Source organism: Schistocerca americana, chromosome 3, assembly GCF_021461395.2.
Source record: "Schistocerca americana isolate TAMUIC-IGC-003095 chromosome 3, iqSchAmer2.1, whole genome shotgun sequence".
Classification (NCBI taxonomy): domain Eukaryota; kingdom Metazoa; phylum Arthropoda; class Insecta; order Orthoptera; family Acrididae; genus Schistocerca; species Schistocerca americana.
The window spans coordinates 267,784,402-267,798,771 of record NC_060121.1 but is presented as its reverse complement, the minus strand read 5'-3'; the positions used below and the strand labels follow the sequence as shown (position 1 = coordinate 267,798,771).

Sequence of the window (14,370 nt, the reverse complement as noted above, 5' to 3'; positions counted from 1 at the left end):
GTGGTTACAAACCAGCTGTCAAACCCAAATGAATGGCTACCATCAAACTGTCACCAAGAAGAGAGTTGATCACCCACTTGTGGAACATTCTGCCAAGCATAAAATACACTCCACTTTAATGGCTGCTTTCCAGCCTGTCCCATCTGAATTGTCCCTTCAATACTAACTTCTCTTAATTACATTGAAGGGAACTGTCTTTGCGATACATCTTTCTATCCCATGATCCACCTAGTCTCAATCTCCACTAACTCCTAAGCGACAATCACCTCTATCCTGCATCGGAACCCCACTTCAGTCAATCTAAAATCACACCTTTCTCTCTGCAGTATTCCTCTTTCTATGTTTTATCTCCTCATCTACATCACTGTAAGCCCTGTGCAACTTCCCACTGCCTATGGTGCCACATTCCTATCTTGTACACTTGCTACGTCTCCCTCCTAGTCACATTTTCTTTGTGCCCTCCCTCCCCTCCCCACCAACTTGCTCTCCCTATCCACTCTACTTGACACAACCCCTCACCCCAGTCAAGTTGCAGTGCCAAAATATGCTGTCAGCGGGGACAACATTGCTGTGCAAGGGCACACGTGTGTGTGTGTGTGTGTTTACTCTGTATCTGGAAGAAGGATTATTCACTTGAAAGCTTAGCAAAATCATCAGTCTTTTTATGTACCTATCCATGACTCTGTTACTAGCTAACGTAGCATATAAAATTACGCGTAGTTTACTTACAACTCTCTAATAATAATTTGTCACTTGACTTTTGAGGTCCAACTGAAGATTCTCCTTCATACTGGGAGATTACAGGATATGATGTGTGAATGAGAGACAATGTAAAATAGGTTTGGAGGCAAACTGATTTATACTAGATAACGAGAGAGCCAGCCAATAGTACAAAATTCCTAAAAATATGTTTGTTTGTGTGCCCATCTTCCACAGTGGCTGTTAACGCCTGTTACTAAAGGTTATCTGTCTTGAGCTGACTGCAGTTCCTAAGAAACATTACAAATTTCTGTGATTTTTTGTGTAAGACTGAATACTGAACATTATTGTTGATGTGGATGCATGTAACATTACTGTAACAAATGTCTACTTATCTCCCAAAAAGCCTACCTGATGCAAAAAAATTATTATATTTAAATTTTAAATTATTAAAATTTATAAATTTATCTTTGTTCCAGAAGGTGAAGGAGTTTAAAAAACATCTGTTGTTGTAGGTTAAGTTGTTTGACAGAGGTTGCATTTCTTGGAAGAGATACTTACCATGACTTTCCCACCAGGTCCTTGGCTTCTCACAGTGACTCCAAGCCACTGACCATCTTTGATTTCATCCTTAAGTGGTGGAAAGAGATCGGTTGAATCAATGGCTGCAATCATACAACAACACTGAGGAATACATTTTGAAGGGAACAATGCCATATGCACAACAATTCAGAATAGTGACACATTCTACAGCTCATCATAATCAACTTGTGTCATCACAGACAAAAAACATTAACCTGGGATGCATATGGCCCATTCCCAATTGTTATTTTATATGCCTTTAGCTGAATAAAGCATGTTTAATGTTAACATTATTACAATTTCTCAGAAATATTGTAATATCCTGAAACAGTGTAAAATTTTCTTAAAATAATTGTTGTTATGCAATAAGAAGATGCAAAAAAAGATATAACTGAATGGAAATAATTTCATAATGACAGAGTACTTTGTAGAACTATTATCACAGAGGACTACAGATATAATTCATTACGACAAACAGTAATAATTTCATATGGCTCACTGCCTTGTGCAATCTTGTGACACAGCTCCAAGTTTGCTACACATATGCTTTTTTAAGTATCTTCTCAGTTGACGTCATAAGGCTGGTCGGGCACTGTTTCACACTTCACCACTGCAGATGAATCTGAGTTGGTCGTATCGCATAAAACACAAGGATATCCACATCTGTAGTCACGAAATTAACAAAGACACCATGGACTAGTAATCAGACAGACAGTAATCCAAAGATGATCTTTCACAGAAACTAAAGCAAGTAAATACTGGCATAACACACATTTATTTTATGTCAATACAATTCTGAAAATTTTGCAAATGAAAGAGTAAACAGAAAATGAGCAATGGAAACATTAACTGGTTATAAATGATTGGTGTTGGGGGTAGGAGGTAGCAACTCAGATAGAAGAGAACAATGAGCGTGAGAGTGAGTGTGTTTGTGATTCTGTTTAAGAATGTTGTTTAACTGGAAATAAGTGGTTGCTTTTCCTTATTTCTTGTTCACATATTTAGTTGCGATTTAGGAACACCTTGCTGTATCCTGCTAATAGTGCATGCGAGACTGAGTGCGCCAAGTGTAGTGTTGCCGTGGGTACGTACTTAAATCAAATGCCAATTGTATCAGTGCAAGCCGGCCACTAGAGGCCTCTTGTAGGAAGCATGTATATTGCATGGTCTCCACTGCACCATCTACTGGCGACTCATGCATATATTCACACAGAGCAGTGCTGATTCACTGGCACTATGTTCTTCAGTTTGTGCACTCATATCAGTTCTTCTGTGTATCGCTTGCGTTGCACCTTCTGTATGATTCTTTAGTCTTGTTGCAAGTGGAGTAACAAGAGGCTTTTTTCCCATTATTGCTCTAAGATTGATGAATATAGCTATATTTGTGTTACTTGAATTGGTTTTGCGTATTACTTGGTTACTACACGCCTGGTGATGAGCTTTGGAATGGTTTCCGCATGTACTGGCTTATAGAACCATTTTGTCGGGTTTACTCATTATGGACACTGTGGGACTGGCAGTGATTGAATAGCTTGTTTTGGCAGTGACCACATTGTTGGCTTCCGTTAACAGACAGGGTACTGTTCCACCAGCAGTGATCACATTGTTGGCTTCCGTTAACAAAAAATGGTTCAAATGGCTCTGAGCACTATGGGACTCAACTGCTGAGGTCATTAGTCCCCTAGAACTTAGAACTACTTAAACCTAACTAACCTAAGGACATCACAAACATCCATGCCTGAGGCAGGATTCGAACCTGCGACCGTAGCGGTCTTGCGGTTCCAGACTGCAGCACCTTTAATTGCACGGCAACTTCGGCCGGCCGCTTCCGTTAACAGAAAGGGTACTGTTCCACTGGTCTATCCACCCACTTCTCCTCTGTATGATGATTGGGCTGAGGGTTGGGCAAATCTAGAAAAAAGACTCAGACAGCATTTTTTGGCTTTCGGTGTGACAGACTGGAATTTATGTAAAGCCTTATTCCTCTCGGGGATTCCACCTAAGGTGTATCAATTACTATGTTAGCTTTACAAGTACCGACAGCTCTTACTTTTGACCAAATGTAGAGTTTATTGTCCAACAACCATCACAAAATAACATATGTCATAGTGGTACGAGTTGAGCTCCACCAATGCCGCAAGAAACTAAACCTGTCATACAGGGCCTGGACAGCCAAATTTCACAGCCTTAGCCATAAGTGTCAATTCATTACTGGTGCCCATAATGACTCGTGAGTAGACTTTATGGTGTGTGATGCAATTATCCGTTTAGCTCTGGACAAGGAAATGCACTAGAAGGCTTTATTTTATGAAAAACCCCCATTGGCAGAGTTTTGCAAGTAGCACAATCTTTTGAAGTTTTTCGGGCAGTGGGTGGCCAAACTGAAGAGTGGGGCAATGCGGCAGTACTGCCACAAGATGTGTCCACTAGGACAACAGCTAGCTTGCACGAGGAAGCGGCAGTAGCAGCGGTAAACATGCAGGCCCAGTGCTGAGCAGACCAAGACTGGCCCAAACAGTCATGACTGCCACAACACCACTGTCAGCATTCTCTGTTCCTGTCTTGTCCTTTCTGTTTTCTCCACCACGAACATTCGGCATGCCCTAAGCACTGGGCTACTTGTAATGCTTGCCAGAAGACAGATCACATCATCTCCGTGTGTCGTTCAGTGAATGTTGCTCAGGATATGGACATAAACTGTGAGACTCTAATGCTTGTTACTTCTCCTGTGTTGTTTACCAAGTTAAGTGTTTATTGCCAAGTGATCCAGCTACAGGTAGACACCAGCGCTGCAGCAACATTATCGAATTTCAAACCTACACGAGTTTAGACTCGCTGCCATTGACACCAGTCATGCGAAATCTGGTCAGTTATAACAAACAGAACATTGAGTTGTTGGGACAATTTACGGCATCTACCTCTTACATGTCAGTGGTTCATTCCATTACATCTTTAGTGGTTCTGATACCGGTGTTGAAAACTTCTTCAGGACAGATGTATTTCAGGCATTTGGATTTTTCTATCACTGATGCAGTTCACCTTGTGTCCCATCTGGTACTATATTCTCAACTGGAAACACTAAGTGAGGAGGTTTCAGACTTTTTTTCAGAAGGTGTAGGGTATGCTACAAATTTTTCTGCTCAGATTTCTTTGAAATCCTTAGCTCAGTCTCATTTTTGTTGTGCGCGTCCTACTCCTGTCACCCTGGAAGATCACGTGAAAGCAGAACTGAACAGACTTCAATCTGTAGGGATACTGGAACCTGTTACGACTATTGAACGGTCATCTCCACATGTTGTAGTTTGGAAGCTGTCAGGGAAACATCACCTCTGTGATGACTTCACTACTACTGTCAATGCAAAGAGCCTCGGCAAGTTCCGATTTTGAATATTGCTTTTGGTTTCTATCAATATTTATGTCTTCCTTTTGGTGAGACTAGTGGTCCTGCTATTTTCCAATGATTTTTAGAGCAACTGACTATGTCTATCCTCAGCTACATTAATTATTCCATGGCCAAACACTTGAAAAATTTGCATACTTTGATTTCTGTCTTACAGTCTGCAGACTTATGGTGTACCCTTGCAAAATCACAGTTTTTTCAACTTTCTATTGTTTATTTGCACTTGGAGGTCTCACAGAATGGGTTCATCCTCTGCCAGACCACATCTCTGCCATTACACCTATGCCTCATCCCTTGTTCATGAAGGAGCTTCAGGCCTTCCTAGAGATGATACCCAACTAACACAAATTCCTGCTGGGGGCAGCTGTATTGTCCCACTTGTTGCATGCCTTGTTATGCAAGAATGTACCTTTTTGCTCGAGACTGGATTGTGAACATGCTTTTCAAATGTTGAAGTCTGAACTACTATCGGCCCCTTGTTAAGCTATGTTCTCTCAGGACCAGCAAATAGTTTCGGTGACTTACACCTCACAGCACGGCCTCAGTACAGTTCTAGTGCACCGATATGTCGATGACTCTGAGTGACCTGTCGCTTTCGCCTCTAAACCTCACACTTCAGTCTAGCAGCATTACTCTCATGTGGAAAAACCGGCTCTTGCCACAGTCTATGCTCTCCAGAAATGTCACTTTTTTGTACGGCTCCAAGTTTCACTGGTTAACCCTCGCACTTCCTTGCCTGACAAGACAGAACAATGCCAGCAATACTGGGTGCTGTTCTTGTCTCACTACAATTACAAAATACAATTTGGACTATGTCCAAACATTCCAATGTGGACGCCTTGCCCTGCCTTTCTGTGGGTTCTGATCCTGACTTTGATCTTGAGAATTGCTTTGCTTTCATCTTGATACTGAAATGCAGGCCATGGTCAACAGTTTCTCGATTACAAACTCGCACTTAGCAGCTGCTGTTGCTGTCAACCCAGTTTTCTGCCAGGTGATTTACTTTGTTCAACAGGGCTGGTCAGATAAACCACTGGGTTGGGCTTCAGACCACCTGCACAACTATTTTTCCTTATGGTATCACCTCTCTGTTTTTGACGGTGTTCTGCTTTTGTCCATGGAAGACCTCTCTCCAGAGTAGTCATTTCTTCTGCACTATAGTTCAAGGTTTTATGCCTTCTCCACCAGGGCCATTGAGTTTTGTGCAGTAAACAGATAGCAAGGATACGTGCTTTTTGGCCAGGCATCAGTGGTAAAATTGTCCATTTTTTCACTGCTTGTGAGCAGTATGCCCAACAAAAGGCAGTTCCCAGGCCATCTTTGTCTCCCTGGCCCACTCTACGCCAGCCGTGGGAACACATTCATGTAGACTTCATGGGTCCATTCTTGAATTCCTGTTCGCTCTTGGTTGTAGATGCATTTTCCCAATTTCCTTACATTCTCCGGTGTGCATCGACATTGGCTGCAGTCACAGTTTATATGCTTTTGAGGGTTTTCTGCTATGGAGGGGTTGCCTTGTACCTTAGTTTCTGATAATAGGCCCCATTTCATTTCTCATGTCTCGAATTGTTTTGATGCCATCAAGGCATTCATCACATTACAGCTCTGCCATTCTGACAAGGTGGAATGACTAGTGCATATGATCAAGTCCTAAATGAAAAAGTTTGTTGTGGATTCTTTGCCAAATGATGCCCTTCTCTGTTTTCTGAGCACCCATCACTTCATGCCTATGGGGGAGTGGAGCCTGACTGAATTGCTTCACGGCCAGCAGCCACGCACGATCCTCCACTTTCTGCGGCCTGCACCCACACCTGCCACGGTCGGGTTCATGCAGCAGCTTCACGTCTGGACCACCAATGTGAGTGAGACAGTTTGGTGGCTGGCCCAAGTTGATACTGGCCACTGTTGTCCATAGCCGGGAATGCCATCTCTGTATGGCCGACGGACTTGTAGCGTGCCACTTTGATCAGTTGCACCACCACTCACCGCCGGTAGCTACTGGTTTGTGGGTATGGCCCCCATCGCCATAGCTCGCCCCGTCACCCTCTGCCTCAAGCCCTTCATTGCTTGCTGTGAAGATGCTCCAGTCCCATTGACTGCCTCCTCCACATGCAGCGCCCTGGGGTTCCAGCTTCCCACCAACAGGCACCAGTCTATCTCCAGCCTCAGGTTTATTGCTGCAGCCTGCTGCTCAGGTCAGGCCATCTCCACCAGTGCCTTCGCCATCATCATCTCAGCCATTACCACCAGTAGGCCCAGCCCCGCCTCCTCCACACTGGGACTACCTGCTGATCACAACACAGAGATGGCAATGGTACCCTTCTCCCCAGTGCTGTCATCGGGTGCTGTGCAGGACCACTGCCCTCAGGGGTGCCAGCATCTCTGTGCGTTCTAGCTATAAGCTCCGGTGCCTGTCTGACACATCATTCTACCAATGTCGTAGGCACCGGCTGCCACTGCCTGGATCTGATGCCTGTCTCTCGTTAGGTCGCCGGTGTCTTCTCCATCACTTCGGGGTCCTCTTCACACGAGGAATAGGTATGCTGTATCCTGCTACTACTGCATGTGAGGGTGAGCGTAGTGTCACCGTGTGTGTGTGTACTTAAAGAAATTGCCAACTGTATCAGGGTGGGCAGACCTCTAGAGGACCCCTGTAGGAAGCTTGCACATGGCACGGTCTCTGCTCCACCATCTACTGGTGACTCGTGCCTATGTACACCTGGAGCAGCACTAACTCACACTCATTATGTTATTTTTGTTTGTACCACTAACATCAGTTGTTCTGTGTATCATTTGCGTTGTATCTTCTGTATGATTTTACTTTGTCTTGTTATGTGTAGAGTCACGAGAGGCTTATTTCCATTACTGTTTAGAGGTTTGTAAATAAAGCCACATTTGTGTTACTTGGATTGGTTTTGAGTGTTACTTGGTTATTACACACCTCTAAAACCCAATGCAGCACTGCAGAAATCAATTTTCCTTTGAAATTAAACATGAAAACAATCAACTTTTCTCCATTTGTATTCTCTTTGTTCCCATTTTGATTGCATTCTCTTTGTTCCCATTTTGATACATAAACATTCTTTTATTACTTTCAGTTCTATGGATTTTTTTAAAAGTAGCATCCTTGTCCCCTTTTAATGCTTCTTTATAGCTACCTTGTGAACTTAACAAAAAATGAAAATGTGCTCAGCCCTGCTTTGTCATTTTAGCTTTATTCTGTCCCAGCTGGTGAATGTTTCTCATTCCAAACCCTTTCTAAACTTTCTGAAACTTTGACACTTATTGCATTTTGCTGTTTTGATTTCACGCAGCTTTTACAGCATTTACTTCACCTGCCATTCCTAATTTTAAGAAATGTACTTTTAGATGATCAATAGCATTAGTTCTCAGCCTTTATGGAAATATCCTGCCCATCATTCAAATAGTTACTTTGTAAAATTTTCCTTGGGTTGACTGTGTATTGAAATTTGATGGGCCTGCATGAACTGACTGAATGTAATGTGTTATTTATTTAATTTACATGTATAACTAAACAATGGAAAATTCAGGATGGAATGTAACAACTATGAAACGGATAGTTGTTACTCACCCACATAGCAGACATACTGAGTCACAGATAGGCACAACAAAAAGCTCTCGGAAAGTGAGCTTACGGCCAACAAGTCCTTTGTCAAAAATAGACAACACAACACACACACACACACACACACACACACACACACACACACACACACACACACACAGTCTCTGGCAGCTCAAACCAGACACAGAGACACTTGAGTCTGGCTTCAGCTGCCAGAGACTGTGGTCGTGTGTGTGTGTGTGTGTGTGTGTGTGTGTGTGTGTGTGTGTGTGTGTGTGTGTGTGTGTTTATTTTTGACAAAGTCCTTGTTGGTCGAAAGCTCAATTTTCAACAATCTTTTTGTTGTGTCTATCTGCAAATCAGCATCTCTGCTATATGGTGAGTAGCAACTATCATTTTTATAATTGTTACATGTATGATTACATTAAATTAAGCAAAGTAAGGAATATCCAGTACCTTACAATGTACTAATGAAGACAATGCTTTCAAGAAACTTTGAGTTAGATTGTTTTTGTAAAATACGTAAAATAACATTACAGTGTGAACAAAAAAAATTTTTTTTCAAATGTGCACATCACACTTATATAGCCAAACCATGCTGGAACACTCCACACCACAAAAAATCAGTAAAAAGGCCTTAAACAATATAGGCATGAATGACATATTTCATTAATTTATGATGTCAACCCTGTGTAAATAAGTCATTTCTACTTTACTTCTTTAACTGAAAATTACAATATTATTATGCAACAAGCTGTATATACTTCAACTCCCAATGGAATCAGTAATTCTTTGAAAAGTGATCCCTGTTCAGCACAGAAAAGTGCTGTACAGGGTGCTCCAAACCAAACAGGAGTAAGTCAAGGATGTTAATAAGTAGATGCTCCTTTTTTGTCACAAATATTTTTAATATTATTTTTAATAGAGGTTTTTCCCCACCAGTATTTCAAATTATTTTATGCCCTGAATGGAAACAAAACCCAAGTGTAATTTTCACATTGTTGAAACTGAAGATAAAACTGTCCTAAATTTTTTAATTTCTAAATCAACATAAAAAAAAACATTTAAATCATAAAATTCTACAACATATATAGGATGTGCGAAAATCAGAAAATGTGGCAAGGTTTGGAAGAAACAAAATCAAATCTACATTTACTATTGTACTCTGCTGCTTTCCTACAATTTGCACATGTCTCTTGACACACAGTTACGACCACTTTATTCTTTCTTTTATTACAGCTCCTGCCAATCTGTGTCTTTTCTCCACCTCATTTTCTGAAGCAGGAGCTCTTGATTCTGTAAACTAGAGGTTACTTTTAACCCTGCCAGTTTTTCTGATTTCAGTCAGTACATAACCAAGTAGAGCTCATAGCTTTAGTTTTCACTTGTATTTTACCTTTCATATCATGAACTATGTCATTCACATTAACGATATATTTAACTTGTTGCTTTAGCTGTATCAAAACAAATCAGTAATTACTCAAGTTGATCTTTAATACATGCATGTTCAGTGGCAATTATAATATTTTATTCATAATATATTTATCTGATTTTAGTTTACATCAATAATCTGTGAAAAGCCATTAAATTTTTAATGTCAGAAAAAACACTCTCACAAGCATTAAATAAAACATCACTGAAAAATATATGTCCAAAATGTCTGTGCAAGAAGAAAAAGGAAACAGTTCAAAAAGTGGAAAAATGCAAAACAATTCATCTCAGCTTTTAAGCAGCTTTGCTTTCTTTAACCCAGTATTTTGAGCACAAACATTCATAATAAACAAACCACTCAGCATCACACACAGCTGTATCTACACTACAAACCATGATGCAAATTCAGCCAGACATTTCACTACATATCAAACCACACTCTTAAAACACAACAGCTGTATTTTTTTAAGCCCACACAGTGCTGAAAATTCACATGCTCCACATCTTGCCATCCATCACAACTGTTGCAGCTTTTAAATTCCATCTGAAAACCGTCATCAAAATTGTGTCTCCTTTAATGAATATACATTCCCAGATCAACATTTGGGCAGAATGCAAAGGGCAGGACAAGGAAATGGACACACGGGTGTGAAGGACTTACTACACAGAAGAGTAGACTTGTTCATACTACTGAAATTATGTTAGTGCGCACCAGAAAGGAAAATTATAAGTACTAGTCCAAAGAAACGGTAAGTGCACAACTCAATGAAAGTGTTCATTATTTGGAAAGTCCAACAGTTATAACTGCTTCTGAATACAAATGGTAAATAAAGCAATGTAATATTTCATTATCCCCAAGCATCTTTTTAAAAGAGGTGAGACATTAAGGGTAGTTTGCCTTATCAACCTCTTACAGGTATTAGACTCCTACAGATAAAGCTCAAATGTTATCTGCCTTAGTAATTGGGAAAGAACTCGTACAGATACCAATTATTAAATAACAGATGAGGCACAAATTTGTAATAACAGCACCTAGCACTAAACATTTCACTTATTCCCAGTAATATTCCCTTTGTCTCCTATGCTATCTCATATTAAAAGCTACCAAAGCCCTCTAAAATATTAGGCCTCTACTGCAGATGTTACTGTTAAAATTTTTCTGTGATGTTATTTTAATTATTATTAGCTGTGTTATGTGGTATGTTAATATGCTGGAAAGTGCTAAGAGAAGAAAACAGCTTGACCACATGAACATCACTGTCAGTTCCCAAGCAGCATGAGCGAGTGGGTGAGTGAGAGTGTGTGTGTGTGTGTGTGTGTGTGTGAATGAATATGTTTTTTAGTTTGTTAATTTTCATTATCTCCGATATGAAGAGCTTATACACGTTAACCATAACCTCTCGAGTTCCAGTCAATAGTATTATTTTAGTGATATCGTTAACAAAAAATATAGACTCTGCACTTCTTCATTCCTAAAATACATTTTATGAAATATAAGGTACAGGTATCAAATCTCAGGTATAGATGTAACTATGTGATGGAAAGCAAACTACTTTTGTTGTTACATTAATTGTTATACAGCCTTCTCAATATTTTTTTTCAATTAAATCAAATTTATTTCATAACTTCATTATCAGGAAAATTTATAAATATTGATTCACTATATCGATTGCCATTACTGCTTCTTTATTTTAATTCTGATATTTACCTTAGTGTTTATAAGTAGTTTTTTTAATGGATGAGGGATGTTCAAAAGAAAAGTTATGACACATCACTTTGGGTATAACTGAAGTCTTTATTCAAAAGTAATAACCAGAGGCTTGACTATCTCACTGTTTCACAAGCTGAAGGATTCCCTGTTCCCTTACTTCTTGTGGCTGTGACAGGAGCCAGTCCTCCACTGTGTCCTTCACTTCCTTGTCCAAGTTGAAGCACTTCCCTTTGAGATGCTTTTTTTTAGTGGACCAGATACACAGAAGTTGCATGCTGAGGCTTTAGGGCAGATGCTCAAGCTGCTCCCACTTGAACTTGGCCATTTGTGTGACCTTGGAGATGTCTGGATGTGCATTATCATGGATTAGAAACACTTTCTTCACGAGCAGCAGAGGCCATTTGCTCTTGATGGACTCGCATAGGTTGCAGAGTGTCTCACAGTACACGTCACTGTCAATGGTTTTTCCATGCCTGTATCTGATCTTGGACATGTAAAAATACAGAGAACATTACCTTGCCTGCTGAGGACACAGCTTTGAATTTTTTAGGGGGAGGTGACGACGCATGCTTCCATTGCATGTGTGTCCCTAGTTGTCTCACTACTGTCAACCAGTTTGGTTGTTAAAAAATTTTGTACCTTGTCATTTGAACATTCCTTGTACACCTATCTCTTACTTTGCCCGTTTATTTCTGATGAATTAAATATCAATTTTTAAATTATTTTTATATTATTTATTTATTCATTGCACACAACTAATGAGTTAGTTTAAAACTATCTAGTACTCTATTTTCATCCTCATATCAATTCATCTGTTTGCAATGTTTCTTCATATATTCTTCAAATCCACTCTATGTTTTGTTCAGGGAGTTTAGCAGAATTTTTTGTTATTAATTATAATTCTAAATTTTGATTTATGTTGTATGATTAATTCAAGAATGCCAAATGTTTAAGCCTTTGTTAATTTTTAGGTGTGATTTTTCATTAGAAAGACAAGTTTTAGAATTCTCTTTGTGAGCCTGTTCTTATTCATACCATTTATGTGACTATAAAGCTGTAGTCACCATATCCAGAGAGTATCTATGACTCTTTCTGTAATTTGATAAACTTTGTGCAATTTGTTTTTCATTCAGTTTCCATTTCTGCATTCTGATCCTAAAATTTTCCTGAAGAGTTTCCTTTTCTGTTTCCTACTTGAGACATTCCAGCAATTTTTTATAGTTTCAGATGAATAAAGAGCTTCTGTTGCGAAAACTCTAAAACAGTGCTTTAATTTTGTCTCATTGTTTTTACTTGTCATCTCTGTATGTGCTGATATTCTTGTTGGGTCTACAATTATATCATGCTATCATCTACATACAATATTTCCATGGTGCATCTGGCTGCCATGTTCAGGTGAGTATGCTGCTTACTAATCTTGCAGAAACTGATTCACACAGATAGCAGTGGCCCTTTTATATGCCACAGAGCACTAACAGTGCGTATGCGAGAAATTGTCTCTGATATCCACTAAGACATGTGAAGGTAGAGTGCCCTAGTAGTGAACACTGCCAAAGTCTATGGGCCACTCTATCGATATATTTTGTGGCCATTGTATTTTAATGTCGGATAAAGGACGCTTCCAAAAATTACTTAAACAGTAATCCTTGTCTCTATTTATAATGTTATCTGCCAGTATAATTTCAATGGATTCTTTTAAAACACCGTCCCTAAAGTGAGACGCAGGGGCAACTGTGTGTGTCATATTATGTGACATTCTGTGTTCCTCAGTATGACTGATCTGCCTTTGCAGATTTCTCAGGCTGTGGCAATAGTACAAATAGTTTGGCCAATTACATTCTCCCACTACGGCTATAGATATGGTAAACACTGGACTTCCTCAATTCTAGGTCATCTTTTACTGGCCCAAGGAGTTCTCTATGTTGGCTGGTGAACAAAATAAACTTTCAGTATTGAATATTTTCAAAATGTGTCCTATTGTTGAAGCTATGTCGCCAGCGTATAGTAGAGAAGGCACTGATATACATGTGTCTACTAGTGGTTCCAATGGAGATCAAAACTCAAAATCATGACAGGTCTATTTGTCTGTGTAGCCATTCTGCTTGAACAAGAGCTTAAGGTGTCCCAGCTCTTCTGTGAAGCTTTCTGCATCTGAGGCGGAGGACAGCCTCTCTGCCAACATCCACAGGATCCCCACGCACTGATACAGTGGATGACAACTCGTTGCATGTAGATGCCAGTCCTTATGCATCAGGTTCCAATAAAGAGTGACAGTGTCCTTTCTGTAGCTTAATCTATCCAGAAAAGGAAGCTTTCCATCCTTTTCGACCTCTGTTATGAACCTGATGTTAGAATGAAGGTTTTTAAAATGATTCAGCAAACGGTTAATGTGGCCACATCATAAACATATCACTGACATACGTTCAAAAACAGGCAGGCCCTGTCCATCAAATCTTCCATAAATAAATTGGTTACTCTGGGGACTAATAGACTTCCCAGAGCCACTCCATCAATTTGTTCTCAACAGAGGTAAAAAAGATGAAAAACATCCTTTTCTACATGTACTGATCTACAGAAAGGACAATGGGACTCTGGGAAACAGTCTATGTGCCTCTATTATTGGTAAACACTGATATCTACATTCAATTACTTGTTATCCACCATATCAATGAACGGGAATCCTGCTGACGGCAAAAGGACTTTTACTCCATCTCAGCTGCAGTAAGCTTGACACAAGTGCTCGAACACTGTAAGCTCGTCTTCATGCACAATGGATACACAAACAAACAATCATGCCTTTGAGTTTGGACTTTCACAGGAACCAGTAAAAAAGCATGTAGATCAGTGGCTTTCCTACCACATACTGGAGGAATATCTTCAAAGGTATGACAGATTTTAAAAAGATGTAATATCAAAAGTGTACATCATCTGCCAGCCCAGATAAGAGAGCTCCTTGGCTTA

The 14,370-nt window shown here is 39.9% G+C and overlaps 1 protein-coding gene across 3 annotated transcripts in view; it reads right to left on the bottom strand.

Moving 5' to 3' along the window:
• The window catches only part of LOC124605218 (integrin alpha-PS1), a 575,966-nt gene that overhangs the window by 104,375 nt on the left and 457,221 nt on the right, over nt 1-14,370 (bottom strand). For all 3 annotated transcript variants that reach the window (XM_047136765.1, XM_047136766.1, XM_047136767.1), the window contains one exon: nt 1,261-1,364. In XM_047136765.1, coding sequence (XP_046992721.1) covers nt 1,261-1,364 — 104 coding nt within the window. The remainder of the gene's footprint in view (nt 1-1,260; nt 1,365-14,370) is intronic.